Source organism: Lates calcarifer, linkage group LG3 (genome assembly GCF_001640805.2).
Source record: "Lates calcarifer isolate ASB-BC8 linkage group LG3, TLL_Latcal_v3, whole genome shotgun sequence".
Lineage (NCBI taxonomy): Eukaryota > Metazoa > Chordata > Actinopteri > Centropomidae > Lates > Lates calcarifer.
This window is the reverse complement of record NC_066835.1, coordinates 14041939-14068592: the sequence shown is the minus strand read 5'-3', so window position 1 is coordinate 14068592 and position 26654 is coordinate 14041939. Positions and strand designations below refer to the sequence as shown.

At 39.6% G+C, this 26654-nt stretch overlaps 4 protein-coding genes across 5 annotated transcripts in view; 3 read left to right on the top strand and 1 right to left on the bottom strand.

Annotated features, from left to right (window-relative positions):
• akap9 (A kinase (PRKA) anchor protein 9) overlaps positions 1-8070 on the bottom strand; it is a 58749-nt gene extending 50679 nt beyond the window's left edge. Inside the window, 1 exon segment of the mRNA XM_051069189.1 lies at positions 7826-8070. Within this exon segment, the coding sequence (XP_050925146.1) occupies positions 7826-7873 (48 nt within the window). The 5' untranslated portion in view covers positions 7874-8070.
• Positions 8071-12156: 4086 nt separating this feature from the next.
• On the top strand, positions 12157-14679 carry LOC108879447 (transcription termination factor 1, mitochondrial). Its single transcript, XM_018670724.2, is given in 4 exon segments — positions 12157-12277; positions 12809-13289; positions 13291-13527; positions 13529-14679. Coding segments are annotated over 3 exon segments (1161 nt in total). The 5' UTR covers positions 12157-12277; positions 12809-12857; the 3' UTR covers positions 14021-14679.
• A 207-nt stretch (positions 14680-14886) lies between these two features.
• Positions 14887-21348, top strand: dus3l (dihydrouridine synthase 3-like (S. cerevisiae)). 2 transcript variants are annotated; one of them, XM_018670763.2, is made up of 16 exons: positions 14887-14971; positions 15599-15708; positions 16413-16683; positions 16786-17137; positions 17289-17365; positions 17465-17554; positions 17777-17818; positions 17960-18112; positions 18213-18329; positions 19031-19096; positions 19231-19341; positions 19586-19682; positions 19851-19926; positions 20348-20536; positions 20806-20934; positions 21058-21348. In XM_018670763.2, the coding sequence occupies exons 2-16, from the start codon at positions 15632-15634 to the stop codon at positions 21128-21130; spliced, it is 1920 nt and encodes a 639-aa protein (XP_018526279.1). In that variant the 5' UTR covers positions 14887-14971; positions 15599-15631; the 3' UTR covers positions 21131-21348. The 2 variants fall into 2 exon arrangements, with proteins under 2 accessions (XP_018526279.1, XP_018526278.1); XM_018670762.2 differs by having other exon boundaries at positions 14908-15207.
• Positions 21349-21814: 466 nt separating this feature from the next.
• Positions 21815-26267, top strand: LOC108879480 (zona pellucida sperm-binding protein 4-like). The gene is given in 13 exon segments (XM_018670764.1): positions 21815-22085; positions 22814-23140; positions 23239-23351; positions 23462-23636; positions 23812-23934; positions 24051-24091; positions 24093-24224; positions 24557-24654; positions 24856-25004; positions 25150-25327; positions 25419-25554; positions 26057-26131; positions 26203-26267. Coding segments are annotated over 13 exon segments (1794 nt in total). The 5' UTR covers positions 21815-21847; the 3' UTR covers positions 26212-26267.
• The last annotated feature ends 387 nt before the right edge of the window (positions 26268-26654 follow it).

The following is a 26654-nucleotide window of genomic DNA, read 5'->3' as shown; positions in this document are numbered from 1 at the left end:
GAGGTTTCATATTTGGGATGAGAGCTCATATAAATCTTTCCATTTTCTCCATAATAGTGTCAGTGCTGATTGGTCTGTCTCAATCACAGTCATTAATTCTTCCTCTAAACACAGACACTCTTATTGTAGTTAGTCACTAGATCTCAATTTCTCTTTCACCCTAATCAAAAACATGAATGTATTTATTTTGAATGCTTTGTTTTAGGTCGGTAATAAGTTTCCTTGAGAAAATAACTATGCAATGTGGTTAAAGTTATAGGGAAAAGAAGGTTTTTCCTTTAGTGCGGCTCCATTTAAACACGTAGATATTAATGAATTACTCATTCATTATTGGAAGCTTTGTATTGCAGTGTATGCCTTCCTGTAGAGATGTCACATATTGGAAGTGTCTAACTGAATACTGTCTCTATTTTCTTTTAATTAGCCCCAAATTACAAAGTTATGTCAAGGAAGCTTCTAGGAAACCAAACCATACTGCACTACTTTTTTTCCAGTGTCATCAATTGTGTCATGTTGAAATGACTTTTCACACTTGTTACTGCTAAGTTAATTAAAAAGAACCTTACACAACCAACTGTAACACACTTATATGCATATATTATATATATATGTGACGTGCAGTCACACATGTAACATGAGCACATGTATTTATCGAATTTTCAACTAGCTGTGAGGTATCACTCACTCTCCTTCTCTCTCTCTCTCTGAACAGCCAGAACTACGGATATCTATTATATATGAGCAGCAAGTGACAGAAAATAGGTGGCAGCATCAGCTGAGCAGGGCAGACAGCAGGGGCTACAGGTGTCACGCCACAGGTGCTGCATGGATTGCCATAGTTATAGATAGGCTGTTGCCAAGGTTACAGTGCTAATGCCTGCTCACCTGTCTGGGAAATGCCTCTGTACCTTATGATGGACATAAACCTTAAACTACAGCTGAAATGACTTATCAATTAATTGATCAACAGAAATTTTATCAGCAACTATTTTTATAATCGAGAAAATATTATATGTCATTTTTCAATTTATTTATTTAATTTGCTTTCTGACTCAAAATTCACATAAAACAATTTGAGACATTGACATATTGAGCAAACTGACATACTGAAATGTGCTAACAAAGGCAGAGAAGAAGAGGACTGCTAGCAAGTAAACATGGATGGAAATGATGAGGAAAAAAAATTGAAAAATTAGCTTTGCTACTATTTTATTGGAGGAATGATGTGTTTAACAACTTTGTGAGGCCTCAAGGATATTCACAATGTACACAGTGCATTTGTTTATTTATGAGAGCTCCACAGGCCATCTTTAAGTAAACTACTTTATATTGACTTTAAATACTTTGCTCTGGGGCAGCAAAATAGATATTTTCATATGAAAACAATATAAAAAAGCATGTTAAAATTTATCACAGCCCAAGGTGATCTACATTGATAGCTTGTTTAACCAATAGTCCAATACCTAAAGATAATCAGTTTACTTTTATATATATATCACAAAAAATCAAATCCTGACATTTGCGACCAAAACCAGTTACTGATTATCAAAATACTTGCCGATCAATTCTTTGCTGATTGACTAATCTATTAATCTCTGCAGCTCTACTTTGCTGTCACAGATTTTTTGCACCTCTCTGACAAACCCCACTTCTGTAGTAGCACAAAAGGAAGCACTCTTTGACAGGTCTGGTTTGGTGATGCTGTACAAAAGGTTAGAGGCCGACACGACAGAGCTGAGAGTGGGCGTCAACGTGATCACGTCCCCCACCTACAACACACAGCTAAAAAGCTCAAAGGGCTCTTGATCTGTGCCTCTGCACCCCACACATGCTCCACCCCTCGTCCAAATATACCCACCTATCTGTATTTTCAGTAGAGCTTTAATCATCAAAATGCCAGGGCATACAGATATGAATGAACGGCAGGCCTATAGAATGACTCAACAAGGCTGTCTTTATTTCAGACTGAACCAGAATAACACACAAGCTGTAATGTGCAATATGCTGTGGTCCTGCTAGCAGAAATCACCCTGAGTTTTGGAAAAGACTAGGGAACCCTAGCCTTTCGTTGAGCTGCTTATCATAGCGGGCTGCCCTATTTGGCTGAGCAGACCAGAGCACTGGCTGAGCATATGGAGTAATGGAGCCTGTGTTGCTGTATCACCATCTGGGAAACAGAGACTACGTAGGTGTATCACCATCTGCTGTCTGAAAAAACATTTACACAAGCATATTTTTTACACTTTTTAAAAAAAAATCAGTGTGTAATAGTAGCTGACTAGCATCATCATCAACAACAACATCCAGTAAACTGTGTTTGATTTTTCTCAGGTGGTAAGATCCACTAAACTGTGATTGCAATCACAATGTTGTGATTAAACACAGATGTGTGTCTAAATCTAATGCAACTTTAGATGTTGTGGAAATACAAGGAAATGTAGTTTTTTTCAGCAGAATATGTTGTAGTTTGAGGACATCACACAAACACATAGTCACAGGGTTGGGAAATATCACAACATACATCACTGGATTATATAAACTTGTCAACCATAAAATGAATTTTAACATACAGTACAGTTTATCCTGCAGTAGCTATCCATGTGTTGATGCTGGGTGTATCAGGCCATTGTGGGAAGTGTTGTAATCAATGTGCAGGACTGATGAATGGATTTTTATATGATTTTTAAATACAGGACTTTTACTGAGCAACAGTTTTGTTCACAAAATCTCCACAGACCACCTTTAAGTACAGTTAACAACTGTATATTGACTTAAAATATTTTGCTCTTGAGCTGCAAAAGATGAAGGACCTTGGTTTGTCATTCTTTATCTGTTGGATTAAATTAGATTTAAAATATATTACTCCCTGATTATTTTATCCATAAACTGTTTTTCAGATGTTTTTATAGAAACAGGTCCACATCAATAACTCTCAAGTAGCTTTGTGCCTCAAAAATAGCTCAATGCTCAAGTCTATTTAAAGCATTGAATCAGCTAATGAAAAAGTACATGTGATGCTTATGTAATTGCTTGATAAACTGTTTACAAGTGCGACTTACAAAATGCGTCATAAGTAACTAACAAAGTGGAGTTCTGTAGTTTGATTTATGCCTATAAATTCCCCAGCACTGCAGGAAACAGCAGTCCACTGGTGCCCAGAAGGGAAGCTCACTGTCTCCCATGTCATGTGCCGATGACAGCGCCTGCAACAGTGGGTTAGTCAACACCCACCTACTTAAGGGCCTAAATCCTTTGCTTTATGCACACATTCCAGTTGATGAGTAACAATAGCTAATAGTACTGAAAACAAAGCTACAGCAACTGAAGCTATATCTGCCCCATCTGGTTCATCAGTGGTACAGCAGGTGGAGCTACATCTGAGAAACATTCACAAGGCTCTAAACACAGAAGCAGTGTAACGAGCATGCCTCATATATATCTGCATTTTGAGTGGCAAGTCGAGCGATTTCTGTGGTTTATCCTGTGACAGCCGTAATCTCAGCATGTGCATATTGCCAGCCAACGATGTGTTGAACAATGCACCGCAGCAACAACACAAGCACAGCAGAGAAGGTGCTCCTTGTAATCTAAAATCACCATAAGTTCCCTGATTCACTTTTAAAGATTTTTATTTTCATTGTTAAAATAACTGGAAGCCCTGAATCACATTATGCATCAGCTGACCAACAAATCACCTCTCTGAAATATACTATTACTTTTTCAACAGCCTACATGCCTTTGCCTCGTCTTAACCTCTAAACCAAAATCAATGTCAGGTATCTTTATAACCTCTGCAGAGAATTACTGAGGTGCTTGTGCAGCAGCATCGTCCTAATGATAGCAGCTACAGTCTCTTCCCAACCCCAGAAACAACAGAGCACAGAGTGACACAGAAATGCTCCTGCAATAAGCCAGAGCAACAGAAATAAAGACAGTGCATTACATTAGGCACACCTTCACTGGTAGAAGAACAAAAACAGAAGGTATCTCATTTACATCCCTGTCTGACAGGTCTTTTAGAGTTTTCTTGTCTTTACATGTACAACAGCACAGCATCAGCAGGGGCCTAAACTGCTATAAAAAATCATCAAATTCCAGGCTCAGCAGCTTCAACTATACGCTGGATTTTGGCCAGCTGAAATGCATGGCATATAGGTGCAAGAATCTAGGTGTGAATCTAGCCTATAGGAGGATATTTGCATGTCTTCACCTTCTGTACTTATATTTAATGTGCTGGGCTTTCTTAAGCACTTCTGTGTTGTTTATTTGTTCAAACTACAGAACACGTTTCTATCCATAACAAAGTGCAGTTGATATGAAAGACAGTCATGACTTAACACTTACAAGCTTGTTAACTGGCACAAAACAAGCTGGCATAAAAAAATTGAAGTGCGTGACCAAAACAAACCAAAATGAAAAAAAGACTGAAAAAAGCTGCAGAACCATTGGCACTAAAGCTGTGATGAATGAGCTATTCTGGGCATAAAGGTACTAATGCCAATCTGAAAACATTTTCTCTCACGCTGACAGTGAAACCTAGACAGCCTCGTGCATGGTATGATATCTATACATTAGTTACCAGCTATTGTGTGCAACAGCAGCTTCAGATTATATCTATACTTTCCTGCTACTGGTGCTCTCTGCAAGATCTGCAATATTGCATCAAATGAAAACGCGTTTAAATATCAAATGAGGGTGAAGTGACAGAACTGTACAGAAAGTTCAGGTCAGCCATCATCCAGGTTGTGGCTAACTAGTCAGCTGTTAGAACATCACATTCAATTAATCACCTGGCAATCCCTCCTCAGGCAGCACAGCATGCCAAAACACAGAGTTTCAAAACTATTCAGTGTTTTGTTGTAGGACTGCAGATAATAAAATACTGTAGCCTTTAAGTGAAACGCTCCAGTGTCATTTAAGCTAATCAATAGTTTATTCATCACATTGAGCAATGCAGGGTATGTTCATGCTTAGTCACCTGAAGGATTAAACTATTCAGGCCTGAGCTAAGTAGATCAACTTGTACCTTTGCTGTCCTCAAAACCCCAAATGCTGCCTGTCGGTGATACTGACCTATAGGCTATCTGGAAACCCTGAGAAAACCTACTGTGGATGTACTATTAAAAAGTTAGCTGTTTCATACATAGTTCAGCAAATGGTCTCTAAAACGTGGGCTTAATATATATTTACTACCATAAAAAGTTTGTTTAATACTATAATATACTGCAGTATGGTTTGTAAATAATTACAGTTAGGCATCTTTTCAGCGCCATAATCAGCTGACAAAAGCACAAACAGAAGCATTACAAATTGTGTATCAGGTATTAATTCCCCTGATGCTTCATTTTGCAGAAGGATTCTCCATGAGTACAAAGTAAACATGTCATCAACCCATTATTATAATAACAGAAGCTGGTAAACTTACTAACATATTTTCTGTGACTAATAGACACATCGGAGAAGCATAAAAACATACAAGTATGTCATCCTCTTTAAGTGACGTCTACATCCTTTGGGGCCAAATTCAAAAAAACAACAAAAAAAAAAAAAAAAACCAGCAGCGCCTTCCTCCTGGGCCAATCAGTACAGGAGGAAATCATTAACCGTCTCTCTTCCATGTTTCAGCTGATAAAATGCACTGCACAGAGCACAGACAAGCAGCTGTAGAGTCTGGGTTTAGACAGTGTGTGATTGGTGAAAAAATATCAAGAACAGAGAGTGTTGAAGTGGCTGACTCCCCCCCGGTGATTGTAAAAAGGTGCCATACAGCATCTGAGTCTGTGAGTTCACTTGACCTAACACAAAATCTCACACCATCTCGAGCTCATCATTTGCAGTGATGGGAGCTTTTCAAGTACAGAGTCTCAGAAGACGAAACTCAAGGGCGTCTATCTATCTATCCATCCTGTAACTGGAGCCCAAGTCCAGTAACTTCGTGATGCCGGTAATGCACTTGTCAATATGGTCCACAGAGGAAAGTGAAAACAACAATACATCTGCAACTAATGCCTTGGAACAATAGCCTGGGAACACCAGCCCACAAACCACACTTAGCTCATTGTTTGGTATGACTCAACAGACACCTGCTTGGGACAGACATCATTTCTAGTCTGCGATACAACAGACGACTGACAGTTTTACCTTAACGCAGACATCGGTCACTGTCGCTAGTCTTTGCTTCTGCTTTTCAAACTGGAAAAAATCACAGCAGCTGTTCTGAAATGTCAGATTTCTGTGGGATTTTTGAGGTGTAAGATGCTGATTCATTATTTATTTTTGATCTAAAATAACTTTTTTTAAACTTTTTTTTTAAGGTTTGGAAGTTTAACGCTAAAGTAGGTCATGTCATCATGTAAACACTACCCATGGCTTGCTGAGCAATTCTGGCATATATCAACTTGAATTGAATCTAAGCTTGCAAGATCCAGTCAGAGTCTGAGAAGTTGTTAAAATAATGTCTTGGATATCCTTGCAAACTATTATCATTGTATTATTCAGTGAAAATACTTGTTAAGTTTCCTTCCTGTCTGTGAGAACGTGGTGACACAGTTCTGTGGAGAAAGCAGTGAAACCTTCCTGCAGCACAGAGGGGCCTTTTCAAAAGCAAAATGCCAGAGCCATAACCAGGGAGATGGTCTTTCTTAAGGTCTCTCCCACTGTGCGAACTTAAAAGCCAGAGCACCGGGACCGCTACGAAGCCAGGAGCGACGAAATGACACAACAAACACAGCATGTTAGATGTTTCTCTGCAGTGTCAGGGCAGAAAGCATTTGGATTGCAGCACCTTTTCAAGTCAGGATTCAAGTCAAGATTCTCAATACCAACACTTATTATAATGTTTGTAACTGTACCTGTCATTTCTGGAGTAATGAACAGTTAATAACAGTGGTGACATCTATTTGTAAATCTTACGCTAAGGCTTTCAGGATTGATTCTACAATCAACAGATTTTATTGTTTAATTCTTGATCAAATGCATGATCCATTTAGCCATATGTATTATCATAATAAGCTACATTATGTAGTTACATGGACAAAGTGCAGGTCTGCATGTCACACACTGCTCTGACCAGCTTCAAAATGGTATGATGTTAAGATTTTCTTGAAGGCATGTTATTGACAGAATCCATAACAAAGATGTTTGACTATAAAAATATCAATAATAGAGCTGTTGCGTGGTCATTAAACACTTAACCATTCAAAGCTATAAGAAGTGCATGGCTCAGACAGAGCAGAGTGTACCATGTAATTCAGTGCCACGCCAAGTAACGCTCATTTCTGTAGGTTAGGGGGGTTGTCCTGACCTAATTGTTGATGCTGCTTATTGATGAAGCCAGTGGTAACACAACTCTGGCATGTGGGGCAATGTTTGCTCTAGCTAGAGGGGATATGTCCTGTAAATCCTGTTCCTCCAGCCTGTCAGCCTAACCTCAGCTGGCGTTTATAAGCCTTTGATAACGATGTGACGGCTTGACTTGAGGGTGATTTAGTTAGCGCTGCGTGCACACTACACTCCTACACGCCAGTTTGTGAAAAGTAAACGGAAACACTGCACCATGGCTATGTTTCAGACATGCAGCATGACAAAGGAGGCTGTGGCTAGCTGTAGCGAGCCGACCCCACCGGCTGTCAGAGCAGGGCGCATGTTCGCTGGGACTGACAGCTGAGAGCGGGGTTATGAGGAGTAGGGAGGGGGGGAGGGGGCTTAAAAACAGCTGACAGACCCAGGTGTGGGAAACTAAGTTGTCAACAACACTAGTTACTACTTTACAGCTGTGGCAGCAGTGTTGCTGAGTTAAGCTAACAGCAGAAACTGAGAGTCCCACCTTTGCTTTGCCGGCCTCCAGCTTCTTTTGCCTCTCCTCGTCTTCCATTACCGCTGTCCCTGTGGCGAAAACAAGAGGGAGGCTGCTTCATAAGAAATACCACAGAGAAAATTTTTAAAAACCAGCGGTTAGATTTCTGCTTGTCCGGCTAACAGTTCACTACCACTCGCTTTCTTCTATGTACTGTCTCCTTGGTGGTAGTCCGCCGCCATGTTTTCCACGTAAACATGAGACCCAACCATGATGACGACGTGTAGGTGCCTCCATGGCTACGCCCACTGGCATTCCACTAGTGGTGCCTTCAGGTCCCGTCAGAAATGTCGGAATGTATCTGAATCAGCTTTGTTAGCCAAGCATGTACAGTATGTGCATGCGAGGAATTTGACTACGAGTGGTTTCTAGTGGTCTTTTGTTTGCTTACCGCTTACACGCGGTACCAGTACCAATGTTTAGGGAGATACACCTATATATTTAGCAAATACAAGGACACCAAAGCTTAACAAAGATACCTATACTTAGACTTAAGACTACAAATCAGTAGGTGAAAAAAAAAAAAAGAATAAGACAATTACAAAGAAAAAAACAAAAACAAAGTCCCAATACTAATGTAAAAATACTCCATTATATGTAAAAGTCCTACATTTAAACTCCCTCACTTTAAGCACTTATTAAATATTATCAGCTAAATGTAGCCTACTTAAAGTATTAAAAGTGACAGTTCTTGTTTTGTGTGAAATCTGCCCCTTTGTAATAAATGACATTGTGAATACTGCAGACATGAATGTATAATCAGATGACTGCTTGAGGTGGAGCTCCTTTTACTACTTTATATACAGTAAGTTTAGTCCAGTGCTTCCCAGCTTAGGGGGTCGGGGCCCCTCAAAGGGTCACAGGAAAATCTGACAGGTCATGAGATGAGAAAAAACATGTATCTTTTACAACAACAGGTAAAAGTCCTGCATTCAAACTTATACTCTGGTAAAAATACCTATGTATCAAAAAAGGATAATACCAGAATATGATTATTGCTGCATTTATCTACCATTTTAATTTAGTCAAGGGGGAACTGTTGAGCAGTTTAATTTATGACAATCCACCATACTTTAAAAGCTAATCATATCATATGTTTTTTTTTTTTAAACATTTCTTCTGGGAGTAAAAATATGCAAGTGGCATCAAATGGGGGTGCACTATACCTCAGAGCTGTATTTCAGTACATCACTTTTGTTACTGTATATGTAGCCTAAGAATTGAACAATTGTTGACTGTCTAAAATGTTTTAAATAAGCCAGATGTCTGTTATTTTTCATGTTTATTTTGTGTTTCCTCATGTTTCTATCTGAGGTTTAGAAGAAAATGAATATTTATAGAACCAACTCAGACATGGTAGAACTCTTATATGTAACAGTTAATGTAGAGCAATCTTGTTAATGATCATCAGTGATATAATCAACATAACTGATGATAATACTTCTCATAATGTCATAGATTTCAGTGTATTATATGCTGTCTGAATTCTGCTTAAAACGTCTGCACAGTTTCTATGGTAACAGGAGGAAAGGTTGTCACAGCTGTACCAGTTGAGACTAAACACTAAATATTTTCAGTTCAAAGCTGCTTTTTCTCCTGATTAATGCTTCAGCCATCACCTCACATTTTGCAGCACAGCAGCTAATGGTGCATTCTGTGTATGCTTCGAACTACAGTTGAATTTACTCGATTAAGGAGAAAACATCTGAGCTGTCTTGGCTGAAAGGGACAGCAGGTAACATGAGAGACTGGCATCAGTTTCTAGGACAGATGGGGGGTGATAAAGGAAAGAACAGCCAATATTTTACTTACAGATTCCATGGGAATTGATCTGTCTAATAGTTCACAAATAATTAAAGTCTAAATTCATCCTGCGTCCTACAGACATTTTACCACCAAAGTCTGCTACATTTCAAATTTAAATTTCCACATTGCCAGGAATATTATTCCTATAGAATATTCCTTTTAAATCCCTTTAAGTGTGATACTATTCCCTAAGACACAGCCTATGCAATGTATGTGTGATGGCTGAATGGTTGATAAAAACCTCCACACTAACATTTTTTGTCCTCAATTTTAGCCTGAGCCCTGCTGAGAACTTAAAGGTTAATGTCCAAACACCTTCACATTAAAGTGCTTTCATCAGTCACAGTCCTGTTACCTTGCGGCTCAACATGATTTGTTCAAAACATGACTTTCTAACAGAAAACCTGCTGGGTTCACAAGTTCGTAAAATGTAAAAGTTTCTTTTCTTCCTCTTAAATTGCTGATTGGACAACATACCAGCAGTGGCAGCAGCAGCAGCAGCAGGTGAGGATGCTCTGCGTCTTCTGCTGACAGGAGCTGAACAGCTTATCGTCTGGCAGATCTTGAATTCCACCCATCTTCTTTTGGACATTCTTATTTATTTGATCCCACCTGTGAACACTCGCTGTTTGTGCAACAATGTCTGCAGGAGCCACTGAGCATTTGAAAGTTTCGTCAGTTTTTAAATTATTAATTCACTGAAGGAGTACGGTGTCAGCAGTTACCCAGGCAACTTTACTGAGCGGACAACAACAAATGGATCAGGACAGAATTCTATGTAATATTAAAAATGCAAATAAGTGCACTGAAACTACAAGAAACTCAACACAAGGAAGAGAAAATAATGGATATTAATTCTAATTACAACAGCATCCATGTTTTAATAGGAGCCTACCTGAGGGGAGGGAGAGCCATGCTATACACTTATGTGCCAGTTTATTAGGTATAGTACACTAATTTTTAGATTGCTTTAGACTATGGATTGGAATTAATACCCCTCTAAAAATATTTCAACATAATAAAAAATAAAAACAGGAATTTATTTAGTATAATGCCTAAAGATTGAGTAGGCTGTTCACAGTAGAAACATTAAGTTAACCTGTAAGAAGAGAAAAAAGCACATTATAATGATGAAATTCTGCCATTTGGTGCAAAATATACTTTACATTTTTTGACATAAATATATTATTTGACAGAATATAGAAAAGCATACAATGTTGCATTGATTTATATTCTTTATTTTGTTTTTATGTTACTATGTTTATTTTTTGTTTTTTGTAAATATCATGTGCCATGGGCCAAATGTTTGGCACAATGCAGATACTAACTAGCTGTATAAGACTTCATTAGATTCTGTTTGTATGGCCATAGTAACTGTAATAAGCCACTCAAAAAAATGGTGAGATGTACCATGGCCCTTGATTCATTCCTGCTTATTAGTGTAAAATCAAATTCAGCCACAACTTTCTTTGTTTTGTTGTTCACTTTTCCTCTCTCGTCATTTTACAGGCTGCAGCATGGGCCATACAGAGTTTATCCCTGTCACATCATTATGCAAATATAGTCAAAAGTGCCTTGGACAAGTGTGAGAAAAGTGGAAGTGGAGTCTGTAAATGGAAAATAAACTGCCTTCTTTTGATGGCTGAGACAAAATAAAATTGAGACTCTGTTCCACGTGTCATGGAGGAAGCTGTTTCGACTAATACACAGCGCTCACTTCAGTCTTTCGAGTGCAGTGGAGTGAAAGCTCATTTACATAATGACGACATCACTGGGCTGTTTTAAAATATTCATAAGTGGTGGGACTCGTCAGTAAAGAGGGACAGTGGATCATCAGGTTTTTCAGTGCCATGCTGTGAGCCACAACACATGGTAAATGGTCATTTGTATCTCATGGGCACACAAGAACATCAGCCATATGTCTGGGACAAAATAAAATATTAATGCCTGTAACCCACTGTCCCATATACCCTGTAACTATAGTATTCTCATTATTATGCAAAACATCAAACTAATCAGGTATAATGAGTTAGCTATGGATAGACTAAAATTGACATTGCACTCTGAGGATTTAGTAAGTGACTGAATACTTATTTACAATGTATATTATATAATGTGCAGCTCCTCTAAGGACAGGTACACATAAATGATAAATGGTGAATACTGAAATGCTTCAATATTTACAGTCTTTAAAAAGATAATGCAGGAATCTTGTGTTTCTCCAAGAGAACAACATCCTGGCTTCCTGGGGAAGTCAATTGTAGAGATGAAATGTATAAATATTCAATATACAGAGAACGTTATTAAACAGTTTAATGTTAAATTAACCCACTATATTTAAGCCCTTTGCTCCCATCTAGTGGTTGAAAATACACACTTTTTTTTCTTTTTACTCCAAAACGCTAGATGGCGCTAAATGAGAAATGGAAAAACCACCGTTTGGGGCTGCATTGCACTTTACATTGTGCAGCCTGCCGGAAATTATAATTAGAAGAAGAAGAAGTTTCATGTTTCCGCCGGTGACTTCTCGGTGTCGGACGGGTCTGTCAAAACGATCCCGTCTCTCCAGCACGTAGGCAACTGTCGAAGAGAGACCTCACATGTACAGCATATATGGTATGTGCTATGATTTTGTTCAGGCTTTAGATAAAAAAAATGATAAAATGATAATAAAATGTACACTGATAAAAGCTGTAACAGTGAAGCTGTCTGGTTGACCGGGACTTCCCATTCGCTCAACGTATATTGTTGATGTACTGGAGGGCAGTTTTGAGGTATTATACCTGACAACTTTCAGATTATGCTCCGTTATTTCACTCTTCCTCCATTACATTTATTTTGGTTGCCATATTTGACATGGAAAAATCTCACCATCAGAAATCTGCTAAAATCTGGTACATTATTATTAGTAGTTAAAATGATCTCCAACTCAACCAGCTACAACATTTAAATCCTGCATCAATCCAATAATTGATACAGAAATGTAGCACACATAAAACGTTATATATAACATTTTGACTCTCAGGAAACACGGTATACTGATAATACTTGTGTTATTTTGGCTCTCAGTGGGACTTGTCCCTTGTCATCTAGCAAAAATATGCCATGTTTATTTGTTTTGTATGTTTGTTTGTTTTTTTTTTTTAGCTCTGCTGACACTGGCAGTGATGTTACAGCGTAGCCCTCCTCAGTGAAAATGGCAGCAGTACCTGCAGTGAGGGCTCTCCTCAGCCTCCATCGATCAGTGACAGTGCAGCACAGCTTTGGGCTTATTAAAGTGCAGTTGAGATCAACGTGCCTTCCCAGGAGTCTTAGCAGTGCTCCTACAAAAAGCGATGAGCTGAAGCAGCCTGTGAACCTAGAGAATGAATCCCTGCTGCAGAACCTGAATCTCATGGGAGTTGATGTGAAGATGGCACGTCAGCGTCAGCCTGGGGTGCTTCGTAAAACCATCACTAACGAGGAAGGCCTCGCTCAGTTTCTGCAGAGCAAAGGTGCCGGCAAGAGTGTAATCGCCAGCATTATATCCCGTTATCCCCGTGCCATCACCCGCTCAGTTGATCACTTGGAACAGCGCTGGGAGCTGTGGAGGAACATTTTCAAGACGGATGCAGAAATTGTGACCATAACTGGATCGTTCTCCTGAGTCTTTCTTCCGGTCCAGCGATAATGAGAACTTGAAGAAGAACATAGCTTTTGTGACCTCGTTGGGATTGACCACCAAAGACCTCCACCGGCTGCTGACCACAGCGCCGCGGACATTCTCCAACAGTTTAGCACTCAACAGGCAGATGGTGGAGCTTCTGCAAGATGTCTGTGCAGAGCTTGGCGGGAAGAATCCAGAGGAGTTTGCCAAAACTGTCATAATCCAAAAACCTTTACATTCTCATCCGAAGCACAAAGAGAGTCAGGGCAAACATTGACAACCTGAGAGCATCTCTTAACCTGAATGATTCAGAACTGCTGGCTCTTCTGCAAGGCCCCGGAGCAGAAATCCTGGACCTTTCAAATGAGTATCTGAAAAAGAACTTCATCAGTCTTCAACAGAGGATGGTTTCGCTGGGCTGTTGGAAAGCTGACATCAAAAAACTGATCAACACCTACCCAATGGTTCTGTACATTGGGACAAACACACTGAGCGCTAAATTGGACTGTCTCCTGAAAGGAGGAATAACCATGAGGCAGATACTGGAGAAGCCCAAGGTTTTGGATTTCAGCACACAGAACATTACAGAGCGACTAGTGGAGCTGCAGAGAGTGGGATATGACTTCCAGAAGAATGGCATCAACATCCTGGACTCTAGCCGAAAGCGGTTTGACGCAAAGATAAAAAAACTTGCTGCTGCATCAGATGAGTGAATGCAGTTACTTGTAATGTTAGACAATGTTTTAGCCTGCTTTCCCAACATTTCAATATATTCATTCATATATCTTGTAGGGCTGCAGCTATCTTCACTATCCATTAATCTGCTGATAAATGTCCTTGATTTATTGTTTGGTTTGGCTTGGAAATAAGGATCGCAACTTCCTAAAACCCACGGTGACGTCTTTATGTTTCTGCTTTTGTCCAAGCAATTGTCCAAAGTCCGAAGATATTCAATCGACCATCACTCAAGCTAAAGAAAGCAGCACAATTAAGAAGCTGGATGTTTTGAATGTATGAGATTTTTGAACAAATAATCAAGTATCAAAACAGGTACCATTTAATTTTGTGTTGACTGGTCAATCAATTAATTAACTGTGAACTGTTTCAGATCTAATATTCAGTAGTTATTTTATTCTTTTATTTTTATAAGAATGTTAAAAAAAAAAAAAAAAAAAGCATTAACAGCTGCCAAAAATTCAATCCCCCTTTAAATGCACATGCATTACTAGGAATTTATTTTCATGCTCAAATGTGTGTAAATGACTCTACAAGTTGGAGAGCCAAATTCATGTGAAGATGCAATCTTGAAATAAAAGTGATGTCCACACAAGGGTATAACAGCGGACCACACGTGTCATCCATATGAACATGTAATCACTATTGTTTTGTTTGGGTTTTTTTTTTATCAATATCGAAGAGAGGTCTGTGAAAGTGAAACATGCTATGCATATTAAATAACAGGGGTAGTCTGATTCTAATCTATACCTTGATTACAGACGTCCATTAAATGTATATAATAATTAATTTAATCTTAAAAAAATGACTGGAGAGTCTTCGCTTTCTTCTGCGGAACCAATGTTCGCCGACCAGTTCACCACCGACCCCGCCTAACAGCTGAACAACAGTTTCCTCACGCTGCACGGATTGTTGCTGTGCATGTTAGGGTGAGAAACAGAACTGCAATTCAAGTTAACTTTTCTTTCTGTTGGTTTAAATGTTTTTTGTCGAGAATTTTAAAAAGCAAAAAATTACATTAGTTGTTGTCCCGCGTGTTGCAACGGTCAACAGCTTTCCGTTAGCTGTTAGCTTGTTAGCAGGGTCAGGATTATTTAGTTAATTTCACTGTTGCAGCAAAATATGCTCCAGTAACAGTTTAGTGTGACAACGGCAGAAATAACACGTAAGTAACCAGGCTAATGTGAATCGTGTCAGCTTGCCCATACAGCCACTTTATATGGAAGTTGAGTAAATTAAAAGTAATGTCAGCAATAATATGGAAAAAAGTCAAAAGTCATTATTTTATTTTTCACCTACTTGCCTGCACATAATAGACGTTTTATGATTATTTACCTTTGTTCAGCTTTGTTGCCCTTGTTTTTGCTGTATGTCCATGTGTATCTTCCTGTACATTGTTATCGGTATTGTCTGTAAGTTCACTGAAAGTCATAAACTACCTACAGTATTTCTTGAGCATATACTGATAAATCGTGTGCTCAGGATCACGGGACGATTGATATTGTCTTGTTGCATTTTGGTCCTGAGTGATCAGCTGATGTGTCCACATGTTTCAGAGAGAGGACTGGGGAAAAGGCTCTGAGGGTGTGATGGAAACAGCGGCCAGTGACACAGCTGGAAGTGGGAGGGATGTGGCTGTAAAGGGTGAAGCCGCCATCAAACCAGAGTAAGCGCCTTGCCATTTGTGGCACACACCCTGAGCTGTTTCACACAGTCTGCCGCTTTGTCTGATGAAGCAAAGAGAACTACACTGTCAGCAAAAAGGCTTAACGGCCTTTAGTGAGTGCACTAGACTTATTACACAGGGTATAAGCACATATCCTGCTTCAGATTTATGAGGACAGGCTGGTCTGTATTAGTAGCTACAGGGTCATTTATGTGGTAAATTTGACAAAATGCCTTGTGAATTAATTCTTTTTCTTCACTGAGGTGACCTTTAATGAACCTGTAGCACATTAATTACATTTCAGAGCAGGGCACTGATGTTGCACCATTTCACACAAAGGTCATACCACATATATTTTTGTAGCTAACTTACAGGAAATCAGTGTATTTTTCTATTTTGTGCTAACAGGAGATGTCGCAGTACATGGCCCTCCAGTCAAAACTGTGTCTTTGGATTGTTGCTGCCATTAACAAAGTGATGGGAAACTGGCTTTCCAGAGGTTTAATGCTAATAAAAAACTAAAATATATACTGATATAAAAAATGCGAGTTTTCTGAGATCTTGCTCAAACTGTCCAGCATGGCAGTAGTGTCACATAAAATGTCATCTGTTCTAGTGTGAGCACACTTTCCACTAAAAAATTGCTCAAAAATTTCTGTGAAACAGTAGCATGATTACATCCCCTCTTCTTCTTCTCTTTGCAGATTCCTAACAACCAAAGAAAAATTTCATGGGTTTGTAGACTCTGAGTGGCAGGGCTCAAAAGGAGAACAGGCCAGTGATAATGGCACAGTTGAGGAGACAAAGGAGGCCTGTGTGGAGGAGCCTGAAGCTAAAAAGCTCAAACTAGACCCAGAGGAAAGGACTAAAGGGTGGAAGCAAGATGGTAAACGCCTTCGAGGACAAAATAAGTCAAGGCCACACACTAAGCCTACAACCTATGATGAAAAACGACTGTGTCTCTCAGTCATTCAGGTATGAAGCTTTCACTGACCATCCACAAATGCCACATACAGTACATTTTGATTGCTATTTGTCAGCTGATATTTATTGTCATGACTTCTCCCCTCCATTTAGGCCAATAGGGAATGTCCCTTTGGAGACAAATGCCACTTTTATCATGACGTTGCTGAGTACATGTCCTCTAAGCCTGCTGACATTGGCGAAAGCTGCTACCTCTATGACACGTTCGGAAAGTGTGCTTATGGTCTCTCCTGCCGCTTCGCCAAGGCGCACACTACACCGGACTTCAAAACCATGGAGAACACGGATCTAGTCAAGGCTTGTGAAGGCAAGAACCCGGTGAAGAACAGCTTGAGCAAAGACCTCCAGAATTGTCTGAGGAAGCGTTCGGTGTCCTTTAAGAAGTCAGCGGAGTACCTGAAAACACTTTCAAACAACAGAGACAACAAACAACAGCAAGGGAACGGTAAGAGGACTCAAGTGGCTTTAAATAGATTTACTTTCTTTACTTTATTCTATCAAACACAAACAGATTTAATAAAAGCATCTGCGCATAAAATGTGAAATCTGAATTGAGTTGAATTAGGTTTTATAATTCAGTTCTTTGACACACTCAGGCGAAGCTTGTGTAGCCAAAGTATCTGCCGATCCAACAGGAGCGGAGCAGCGTGTGGCTACTGAAGGAGAAACACAGGTACAAACGTCCGTACTCAGAGCACTACCTCTTATTCACACTCTATCAGTCAGCGGAAGAAAGTACAGGCAACTATTTTTACATGTTTTCTTTGTGCAGTCCAGCCCAGATAAACCACCACCAGTGAAGACTGTCGGCCCACTGACTGATGCTGATGTCATCAAACTGCGTCAGTGTGAAAAGAAACAGGTACTTATTAGCCAACTATTTCTCCTCAAAATGCTATTTTCTTAAAGGTTGTTGACAGATTTTAAATAACACAAGGACCGTCATGATCATTTTCCTGTTGAATAAATGTACACATTAATAAAAGCCAGCTGACACTGATAAATATTTAAGAAAGATTCAGTCTGTGTACTAGTAGTGTGGGTTCATGACTAAGGAGTCTGTTTTTCTGTTTCTATGTTCAAGGTGGACTTTCGAGACAAGCTCTACCTTGCTCCTTTAACAACAGTAAGAACTAACAGACTGAATTTAATACTAAAGTCTGTGTTAAATGATTTAACACTGTGTCATCATTTTTAAGTTGAAGTATAGGGTGAAGCCCATAAAAGAGTTTTTAGACTGAGTAAATGCTTCCCTCTCTTTCCTCAGTGTGGCAATCTGCCTTTCCGTCGTGTGTGCAAGCGCTTTGGCGCAGACATCACCTGTGGCGAGATGGCCATGTGCACGAACCTGCTGCAGGGTCAGCAGTCAGAGTGGGCCCTCCTCAAGAGACACGAGAGTGAAGATCTTTTTGGCGTCCAGGTGAGGTCCTTGTAGAAGATGTTAAAAATCTTTTTGGCCATGTTTGTTATCACTGTGAACAAAGGTTGCCTTGGTTCTGAAGTACAAATTGTGTCTCCAGGTGGAGGGCTGCTTCCCCGACACCATGACGAGGTGTGCAGAGCTCATCAACAACAACACTGATGTTGACTTTGTGGACATCAACTCTGGATGCCCTATTGATCTTGTCTACAAGAAGGTAAAGCCTTTTACAAACAGTTCCAGTGTTTTTTCCCCTCTCTGCAGTGTTCATTTTTTCACCTTTGCACACACTGGCTGCAGTTTGATTTTTCAAAAACAATATTGCCAAACCTTTCTGGGTTATTTAGTTTAATCTACATAAAAACCACATACAAAGACTTCTACTCTGGTTTGGTTATCCATCACTGTGGGAAAGAGGATGACAGTCATGCTCTGTAAAGTTGCATCAAATGCTCTTATCAGGCTATGAACTTCTATATTTGGACAGGATTTCCTCTCGCATATTAATGCTAATCTATAATAACAAGTGCAGTCTGTGGTTACATTAGGACTCATCTTAAAGCTTAAGTAGAAGTAGGAACAGAGCTTGAGTAAGAGATTTAAATGTTCCTCATGGGTGACGTCACAGGCAACAAAACTATGTTTTTCCCACAGTGGTTGAGACAGAATCAATAAACATAACTGATAAGCATGTACAGCTGTTTGCAAAATTTCCATATTTTGTTGATTTTTTGAATCGAAAAGATGTTGATAAGAGAAAACAGACATTAAAAATAGCCCTTTGTGACTCGGTTGGTTAACAAACATGAACATAATGAGCGTGTTCTATGATACAGTGTAAAAAGCATTTGACAGGAGATATTAAACATCAACATGACTCTTGTTGACAGATGGTGTTTGTTTGCTTTTCCTCATCAGGGTGGAGGCTGTGGCTTGATGACGCGCACCAGAAAGTTTGAACAAATAGTCAAAGGAATGAATTATGTAAGTGTCTGCTGTTAGTTTACCTAATGTAAAGCATTATGGAGTGACAAAACGTATGGTAAATATAACTGTCCCATGAAAACAATGTGTATCCCTGGCTTGGATAACAAAACATAGATTTTTTCTCCCTGAAGGTCCTTGATGTCCCTTTAACAGTCAAGATCCGCACTGGTGTTCAGGAGAAGAGCAACATAGCACACAAGCTCATCCCAGAGATGAAAAATTGGGGCGTCTCCATGATCACAGTAAGTTTTTTTTTAGCAGCAGAAGCATTAAGACATGTGAAATGTTATTGCAACTATAAAAAGATTAGTGTGATTAAATGAGTGCCCTTGTCATCCTGCCAGTGAATTCCTCTGTGAGGCATTTTTCCACCTATCTTGTTTTTAAATCAGTCCTTTGTGTTATTTTCATATCTGCAGATGATTAAGACATGGTGTCTGCATCACATTGTGATGATACAGAGCTGATGCTGTCATTTTCTCACAGTTGCATGGCCGATCCAGAGAGCAGCGCTACACCAAGTTAGCTGACTGGGACTATATCACCACTTGCTCCAAGCTGGCCAGTCCTGTCCCACTCTTTGGTATGTGGATTTGTAAAGATTGCACCTGCACAGAGCGCTGATAGGGGGGCAAAATACAGTAAATACAATTTGGAAATCTCAGGGTTATAAAATCATGCACAGGCCATGAAAGAGTGATTCATTGCTGGTGATGAGGTGAACTGAGGTTACCTGATTTTATCGTTCCAGGAAATGGAGACATTCTGTCCTATGAAGATGCCATGAAAGCGAGAGAGACCGGAGTTTCTGGTATTATGATTGCAAGGTAAAAGTGGCAACACCTCACAATGGCATGAGAAGAAAGTTCTCAGTAAGGTCTGCAGCCACCATCAGCTTTCAGGATAAGTGCTATATTGGTATATGTTGTTTTAGGTTTTGACTCCATTCACCTAGACACAGTTTCTGTGACTGACTCAAGTTCAAACATAAATTTATTTTACCTTACTGTAACCGAAGGTTACTTTAAATTCCTTTTAAACGTACATTTAAATTGTCAGACCCCTTAAGGCTGCCATCTAGCCTCCATGTATAATTGTGATTTAGTTATTTTTTTATGTGGCGTTTCTGTTATTTTGTCCACCCCCTTTTTATTTGCTATGATGTACCATTAGCAGTATGTTTCTTCTTGTGCTTCTTCTGCAGCTTATATTTGAAAAATTGAATTGATTTTGCGTTTGTGTCGTCAGGGGTGCTCTCATTAAGCCCTGGATTTTCACTGAGATAAAGGAGAGCAGACACTGGGACATCTCGTCCAGCGAGCGACTGGACATCCTCAGGGATTTCACCAACTTTGGTCTGGAGCACTGGGGCTCCGACACTCGAGGTGTGGAGAAGACCCGCACCTTCATGCTGGAGTGGCTCTCCTTCATGTGCAGGTGGGCACCATCATGCACTTCAATATATTGTATTTCTGCCTACTATAAACAAGAAATATTCATGACTGTGTTTCATATGCTGCAGCAATACAGTATTTAATAAGCAGGCCTATTATCTTAAATTCTGAACTGTAACAACAAAACCTTCAAATACAATCTGGTTGTTCACAGTGAACTAAAACTAACTGAAAAGTGCAATGGAGAGAAATTCAATATTATGTTTATCTTTTTCTCCTCTTTCGCTCTCTCTCTCTTTCTCTTATATATAGATATATTCCAGTAGGCCTGTTGGAGCGAGTGCCTCAGAAAATCAATGAGCGACCTCCGTACTACATGGGCAGAAACTACCTAGAGTCACTGATGGCCAGTCAAAACGTAGGGGACTGGGTCAGGATTAGGTGAGCAGAAAACCCTTTTTTAAAAAAAAAAACAACACAATTTAACACCAAGCTACATTTAGATTAAAGAGTTAAATTAACATATTTTTTCATTTTTAACTTTATGCCATTTCCCCTTTCCAGTGAAATGCTTCTTGGACCTGTACCGAAGAATTTCAACTTTTTGCCCAAACACAAAGCCAATGCCTACAAGTGATTTTCTCTCTGAATGACCACTAAAAAAACATCCAGGTTTTTGATTTAATTGTTAGTTTTTTATTGGCTCTAGAGAGTAAGACATACAGAAAGAAAATCTGTTGTGTTTTAAATGATAAAGACTATTTAATAGTCTGTTTATTTTTACCTGTGGTGCAGTAGTACACATGGGTGTTTGTGTATTTGAAATATATGCAATAAAGTTTTTGGCCACACTGATTATTTCCATGTTTGTTTGTTTGTTTGTTTGTTTTTGTTATTCTTCAGCTGTTAAAAGAGAAAAGGAGTGATTTATGATCTGTCATTATGGAATCATTTTATAACCATCAATTGTATTATGCTTTTAACACAAAGAGGCATTGATTCTAGTATAGTAGGTGGTGGAATTGTATTGTAGTTAAATGTTTTGTCCAACATGATGATGACTGGTCTCATTTATAGGAGTTAAATTACAACATTTGTTTAATTATAACACCTGTAAAACTTAAGGCAAACCAATAGAAGCTCAGACATAATTTCTACTTTTACTGTGATCATAAATTTAATTTCTTTTGTGTTAAAACAACTTTAACATGAGAAAAAAACTTTTTCCCCTAGCCCTCTCCTTTACAGCAAGTTGACGGTTTTTATTTACACACGTGAGACTTTAATTGGCCTCGGAGGTGTTAATTAGCAGCGACCAGGTGCAGCTAATTAAGTCCAAACCGCTACTTGTACCATGGCAGGAGGCGGCGGCTTTATCCGGTGTTCAGCAGCTGCAAGAGGGCTTTCACTTGGATCCATGGCTAGGCTCAGGGTCGAGCTGCTGGTAGTCCTGACTGGGACTCTGCTGCTGGGTTCAGTCCGAGGCTGGGAACGGATCAACGACACTCAGCTTCTCAGGTTGTACGAGACGGGGCAGTGGGGTTCAGCCGTGAGTTCATCCGAGGATGACTCTCTTAGCGTTACACCACCAGGTAAAATGCTGCCAATAACACAGCTCTCAGAAGAATTTATAAATTCCTCCGGTTCTTAGTGAACCCATAAGCATTAAAACACCCTTTTTAAAGTAATGCACGCCAGGGTTTTTTGCTGCTTCAACTCTTCTTGGTCCGGTATGACCTGTAGCTTATGGTGGCTAAAGACTCCTCTTGTGCTACTCCTAAATTACATTTTAACATTTACCCATATCCTGTAATTGCTTTATAACTTGATTCGTTTCTTCCTCATTTAGCCTTGACTTGTCAAATGTCAGTTCACTGATTTGTTTTGTAACCAAATGCTTAAAACAATTGCATGCAGTTGAACACCTGCAAAACTCCCATTCAGAGGGTAATGAATGAGTAGTTCTGTACATGAATTTAAACAGATGACCAGAGATTTTTACATTGTGCAATTTCAGGTTCATATTGATGATGATTTTGAATCCAGATGTACATTTAAGGATTTAATGGAGAGGATTTTTAGGACATTTTTCCTTGTTTCATTTTTGTTTTCATGGGAAAAAAGAAATGATAAAAAAATAATAAAAAATATCAAATGTTCACTTTACTTGCACAAAGTAAAACTGGTTTAATCAGTCCACTAATAGCAACTGTATATTTATACTCCTCAGACAAAGAAATTAGCACAGATCCTTCCTTTTTGGATGAGGACTAACCTGTTAGATTAAGTAATCACAATTCTACATGCCCCCACCCCCCAGATGACAGCAATGACGATGATGACGATGGCGACGATGACGGCGACAGTGAAGATGCAGTTCCTGAAGTTGAAGGTGCTGCCACCAGTGACAAGTTCGACCCTTTTTCTGACCATGGATTCCAGGTAGAGGAGGAAGGTGGAGATTCTGGACCAACAGACTGGGCCAGTAGTACAGACGGTGGATTCCAGATGGAATTTGTAGATGCCCCTCCGAGGAGCTGGACCAGCAGTACCACCCTGGGTTCTACTGGGCTAGATGTCATTTGTAGTGAAACTGGCCTCAAAATTACTCTGCCAGCAGGTCAATTAAGTGAAGTTAAAGTTTTGGGTATGCGCTTTGCCTTTTCTGCTAATTTGAAGTCAAGTCTTATTATTTTTTTCAGAATACAAGTTCTCTGTTTACTAGCTTTTATTTTCTCTGTCCAGGCTCAAAGGACCTGGTGCCTGTCATTGATGCTCCAGAGTCTTGTGGCTACAGCGTGAACTATCCTGACAATACTTTGACTGTACCCTTCACTGGATGCAATGTGAAACAATATGTAAGTTGCTGAAAAGTAATACATTTTTTTGTAGTTATACTCATGTCATTTTGTTTTGCTTATCTGGAATTCACTTCATGTCTAATGCAAAAGCTCTGAAATTATTTCAGGGTGACACCTACCAACTGCAGTTGTTGTACACTGATGAGGTTGGTCAGCTGCAAGTTGCTACTGCATCTTGTGTGGAAAGTCCAGAGTTTGATACTGGACTATTCCCTCGCACCAGTGACCGACCTCAGAACAAAAAGTGCGATAACCCAACCACTGAACCATCAAAGGCTCAAAGTGAGTGCAAACTGTCTCCAAATGGTTAAGAAAATAAGCTGAATACAAGGACACTGGAAGGAATTTAACAAATGTTATATTGATTTGACTACCCTGATTTTGCTACATGCATATACACTATGTAGGTCTGTCTGGATCTGTCAGGGTGATCTTGCATATTTTACTTCTGTTTCAGACTGTGTGGTCTCAAAGGGGGAGCAGGTAACTTGTGGCCAGTCAGGAATATCTTCCTCAGACTGTGAAAACATGGGCTGCTGTGTGGACTCTTCTACATCTGCCTGCTACTATCCACTGGATGGTAAGAAGGAATTTGTCTTGTTGGATTTTCTAACTACTTGTATTTCAGAAATTGGGGAAACTGATAGTTCTGGTGTCCTCCCCCTTTTTTTTTTCATTTTTTTTTTTTCACTTTAGAGTGCACTGGGGATCAACACTTTATTTTCGCCATTCGCTCCTGACTCGGCATCCATCCCTGTGGACCCCACCAAGCTTGTTATTCCTGGGAATACGAATTGTAAACCGGTCATTGTAAATGACAAGGTTGCCATCTTTAAGTTCAAAGTTACAGAATGTGGAACTCGTGCTTATGTAAGTTTTCCTCCCTGTATAACTGTTTCTTTACAGTGCCGTTACTAAAATGGTACTTATTGTCCTCAAGTGATGTCAGATTGTAGTTAAGTGGTCAACAAGTCTTAATTTTGCTCAATGTATGTTTGCAGTTAGGAAATTGGAGAGCCATGAGCTTTGTCCATGTATGCCACCATTTTAGTCATCTAAGCTTATGGGCTTTAAAGACTTTGAGGCTACATATCATTCAGAACATAGTCTGAGTCTTGAGCCTCAGACAGTACATTATACACGCTGTGTAACATGGGAGACCTGAAGCCATCACCTGAGGGGGAAAAAACTTTTCTCTGCAGGTAGTTGGTGAGACAAAGATCTACCTGGCTGAAGTGCAGACTATTGTCCAAGCTCTGAACCTCAAGTATGGTGTAATTACAAGAAGTGATCCACTCAGGTTAGTGGGCTACACAGTGTCTGTGTTGGCACAGTTCTAACTCCAGGTTATTTATCGTGATGCCTGATGGTGGTAGCTTTGGTAATTTCAATAATTTGGTCTCTCTATAGAGTTGCACTTTGTTACTTTTTAAAGTCTAATCTGTGTATGCATATAGTACCAAGCTTTAACATACTGTCTGTTAATCCATGTCTTTTGTAGGTTCATGGTTGAGTGCCGCTATGGCAAAGATGGCCTCGCTCAGAAGTCACTGGCCAGTGTTGGCTACATGGTCAAGACCCCAAGTTCCCCCTTGCCGTCAGCAGTCATCTCTGGTGGATTGTATGGTGTTCAGCTGAGAATTGCTCAAGGTCACATATTGGTGCACCATTTTCCAAACAAAATGTGACCAGTAGAATTGTCAAGTTTGCTGGCATGAGACTGTACATTAATTTCTGTCCAATACATTTGTCAGTTTTAAGGAAGGTTTGCTCCTTGTTTGTATAATCCCAATAGATAAGACCTATTCAAGTTACTTGCCCACATACCATCAACCCTTGCGACTGCTCCTTGGCAAGCCGGTCTATCTTGAACTGCGCCTGAAGTCTCCCAAACCAGATGCAGTAATTCTCGTCAACTACTGTCTAGCTTACCCTCGCTCTGCAAAGAATGCACTGGTGCTTATTTATGAAGGGTAAGCGTGACTGTCTGAACTCACTGCATGTGTGTTAAAACAGTCTTCCGCTCTGTTCACTTATTCATAAGAGCTGTTTGCCTTTTTGTAGGTGTGCCAACCCCCATGACCCAAATGTGGCCATCCTTAAAGTCAGTGACCTTCCAAAAAATCGCCACCAGAGGCGCTTTGTGGTCAATGCCTTCCAGTTTATGGATCAGAGGACAAACAAGTACCTTGATGAAGAAGTGAGTCAAACAGCACTGATGAACTAAATACTGACATTCACTGAGCGAATAACATCTCATAGCAGAAGAGCATACTGACAATCATTATGGCCAGGCAGCTGGGCTACAGCACCTTTTTTTTTTTTTTTTTTTTTTTTTTTTTTGGAAACTGCAAGACTCGTGGGATTCTCCTGGTCAGCACGGTTGAGGCAAACCATGAACAAGTGTGTGCAGGAATGAGTGATCTATGGTGGCTTCACCTCACAAGTTACAGGACTTAACAGATCTGCTGCGAATGTCTTCGAGGTGTTTGTAAAGGTCCATGCCTCGGCAGGTTGGAGCTGTTCTGGTGGCATGCAGCAGAACAACAGCATATTAGGCAGTGGTCATAATGTTTGGCTCACGTGTATTCAGAAAGCCATTGTAGGCTTAAATGATTAGAGACAACTTGTCACTAAAGGATGTATGAATTTTTCATTTTTTTTTTTTTTTCCCCTCACATGGTGAATGTCTTTCCCTGCAGATCTACTTCATGTGCTCTGCAGAAGTTTGTCGACCAACAGAAAAGACATGTGAAGAGCGGTGCTTTGATGGAAAGGTGAGTCTCTAAATTTTATTAATGTGATAATTGCTGTTCTTCAGTGTCTGATCAAATTGTTTTTCTTTTAGGCACCATAAGGAATTGCAGTAGACTGAAGATGAACTGAAAAATTAAACATTTTATAATACAGTAACAGTTTTTGGTAGTTTCTTTCTTTAAAATGTAGATGACTGTAAATTCAATCAGGAGATGCAAGCATGTTATTTTAAAACAGTTTCTGTATGTGATGCTGAAATTACATTTAATTAAGATTTAAGCAAGTATTGGATTGGGTATTTAATTTTGTTTACTTGTGCTAATTCTAGGGAGCATGCTTAACAATTGACAATATTCACTGCAAGCCAGTATCCTAATATGGCAGATTAAAGATTTAACTTGATGGTGGTCACTATAACAGTGTAAGTCATCCTACTGGGATCATGAAAACACATCATATTTCATAATAACTGATGGAGACAGTACAAAGCAGACAGGCAGATGGACCAAATGACATAACCAGTCAGGACATGCGCTCTCCTAA

Bases quoted from the DNA above. Each gene is read 5' to 3' on its own strand.
- dus3l (XM_018670763.2), top strand. From the start codon at position 15,632: ATGGAAACAGCGGCCAGTGACACAGCTGGAAGTGGGAGGGATGTGGCT. The intron at 17,555-17,776 runs GTACTTATTAGC...TCTATGTTCAAG, and splicing joins GTCAGTGTGAAAAGAAACAG to GTGGACTTTCGAGACAAGCT. The intron at 18,113-18,212 runs GTGAGGTCCTTG...TTGTGTCTCCAG, and splicing joins AAGATCTTTTTGGCGTCCAG to GTGGAGGGCTGCTTCCCCGA.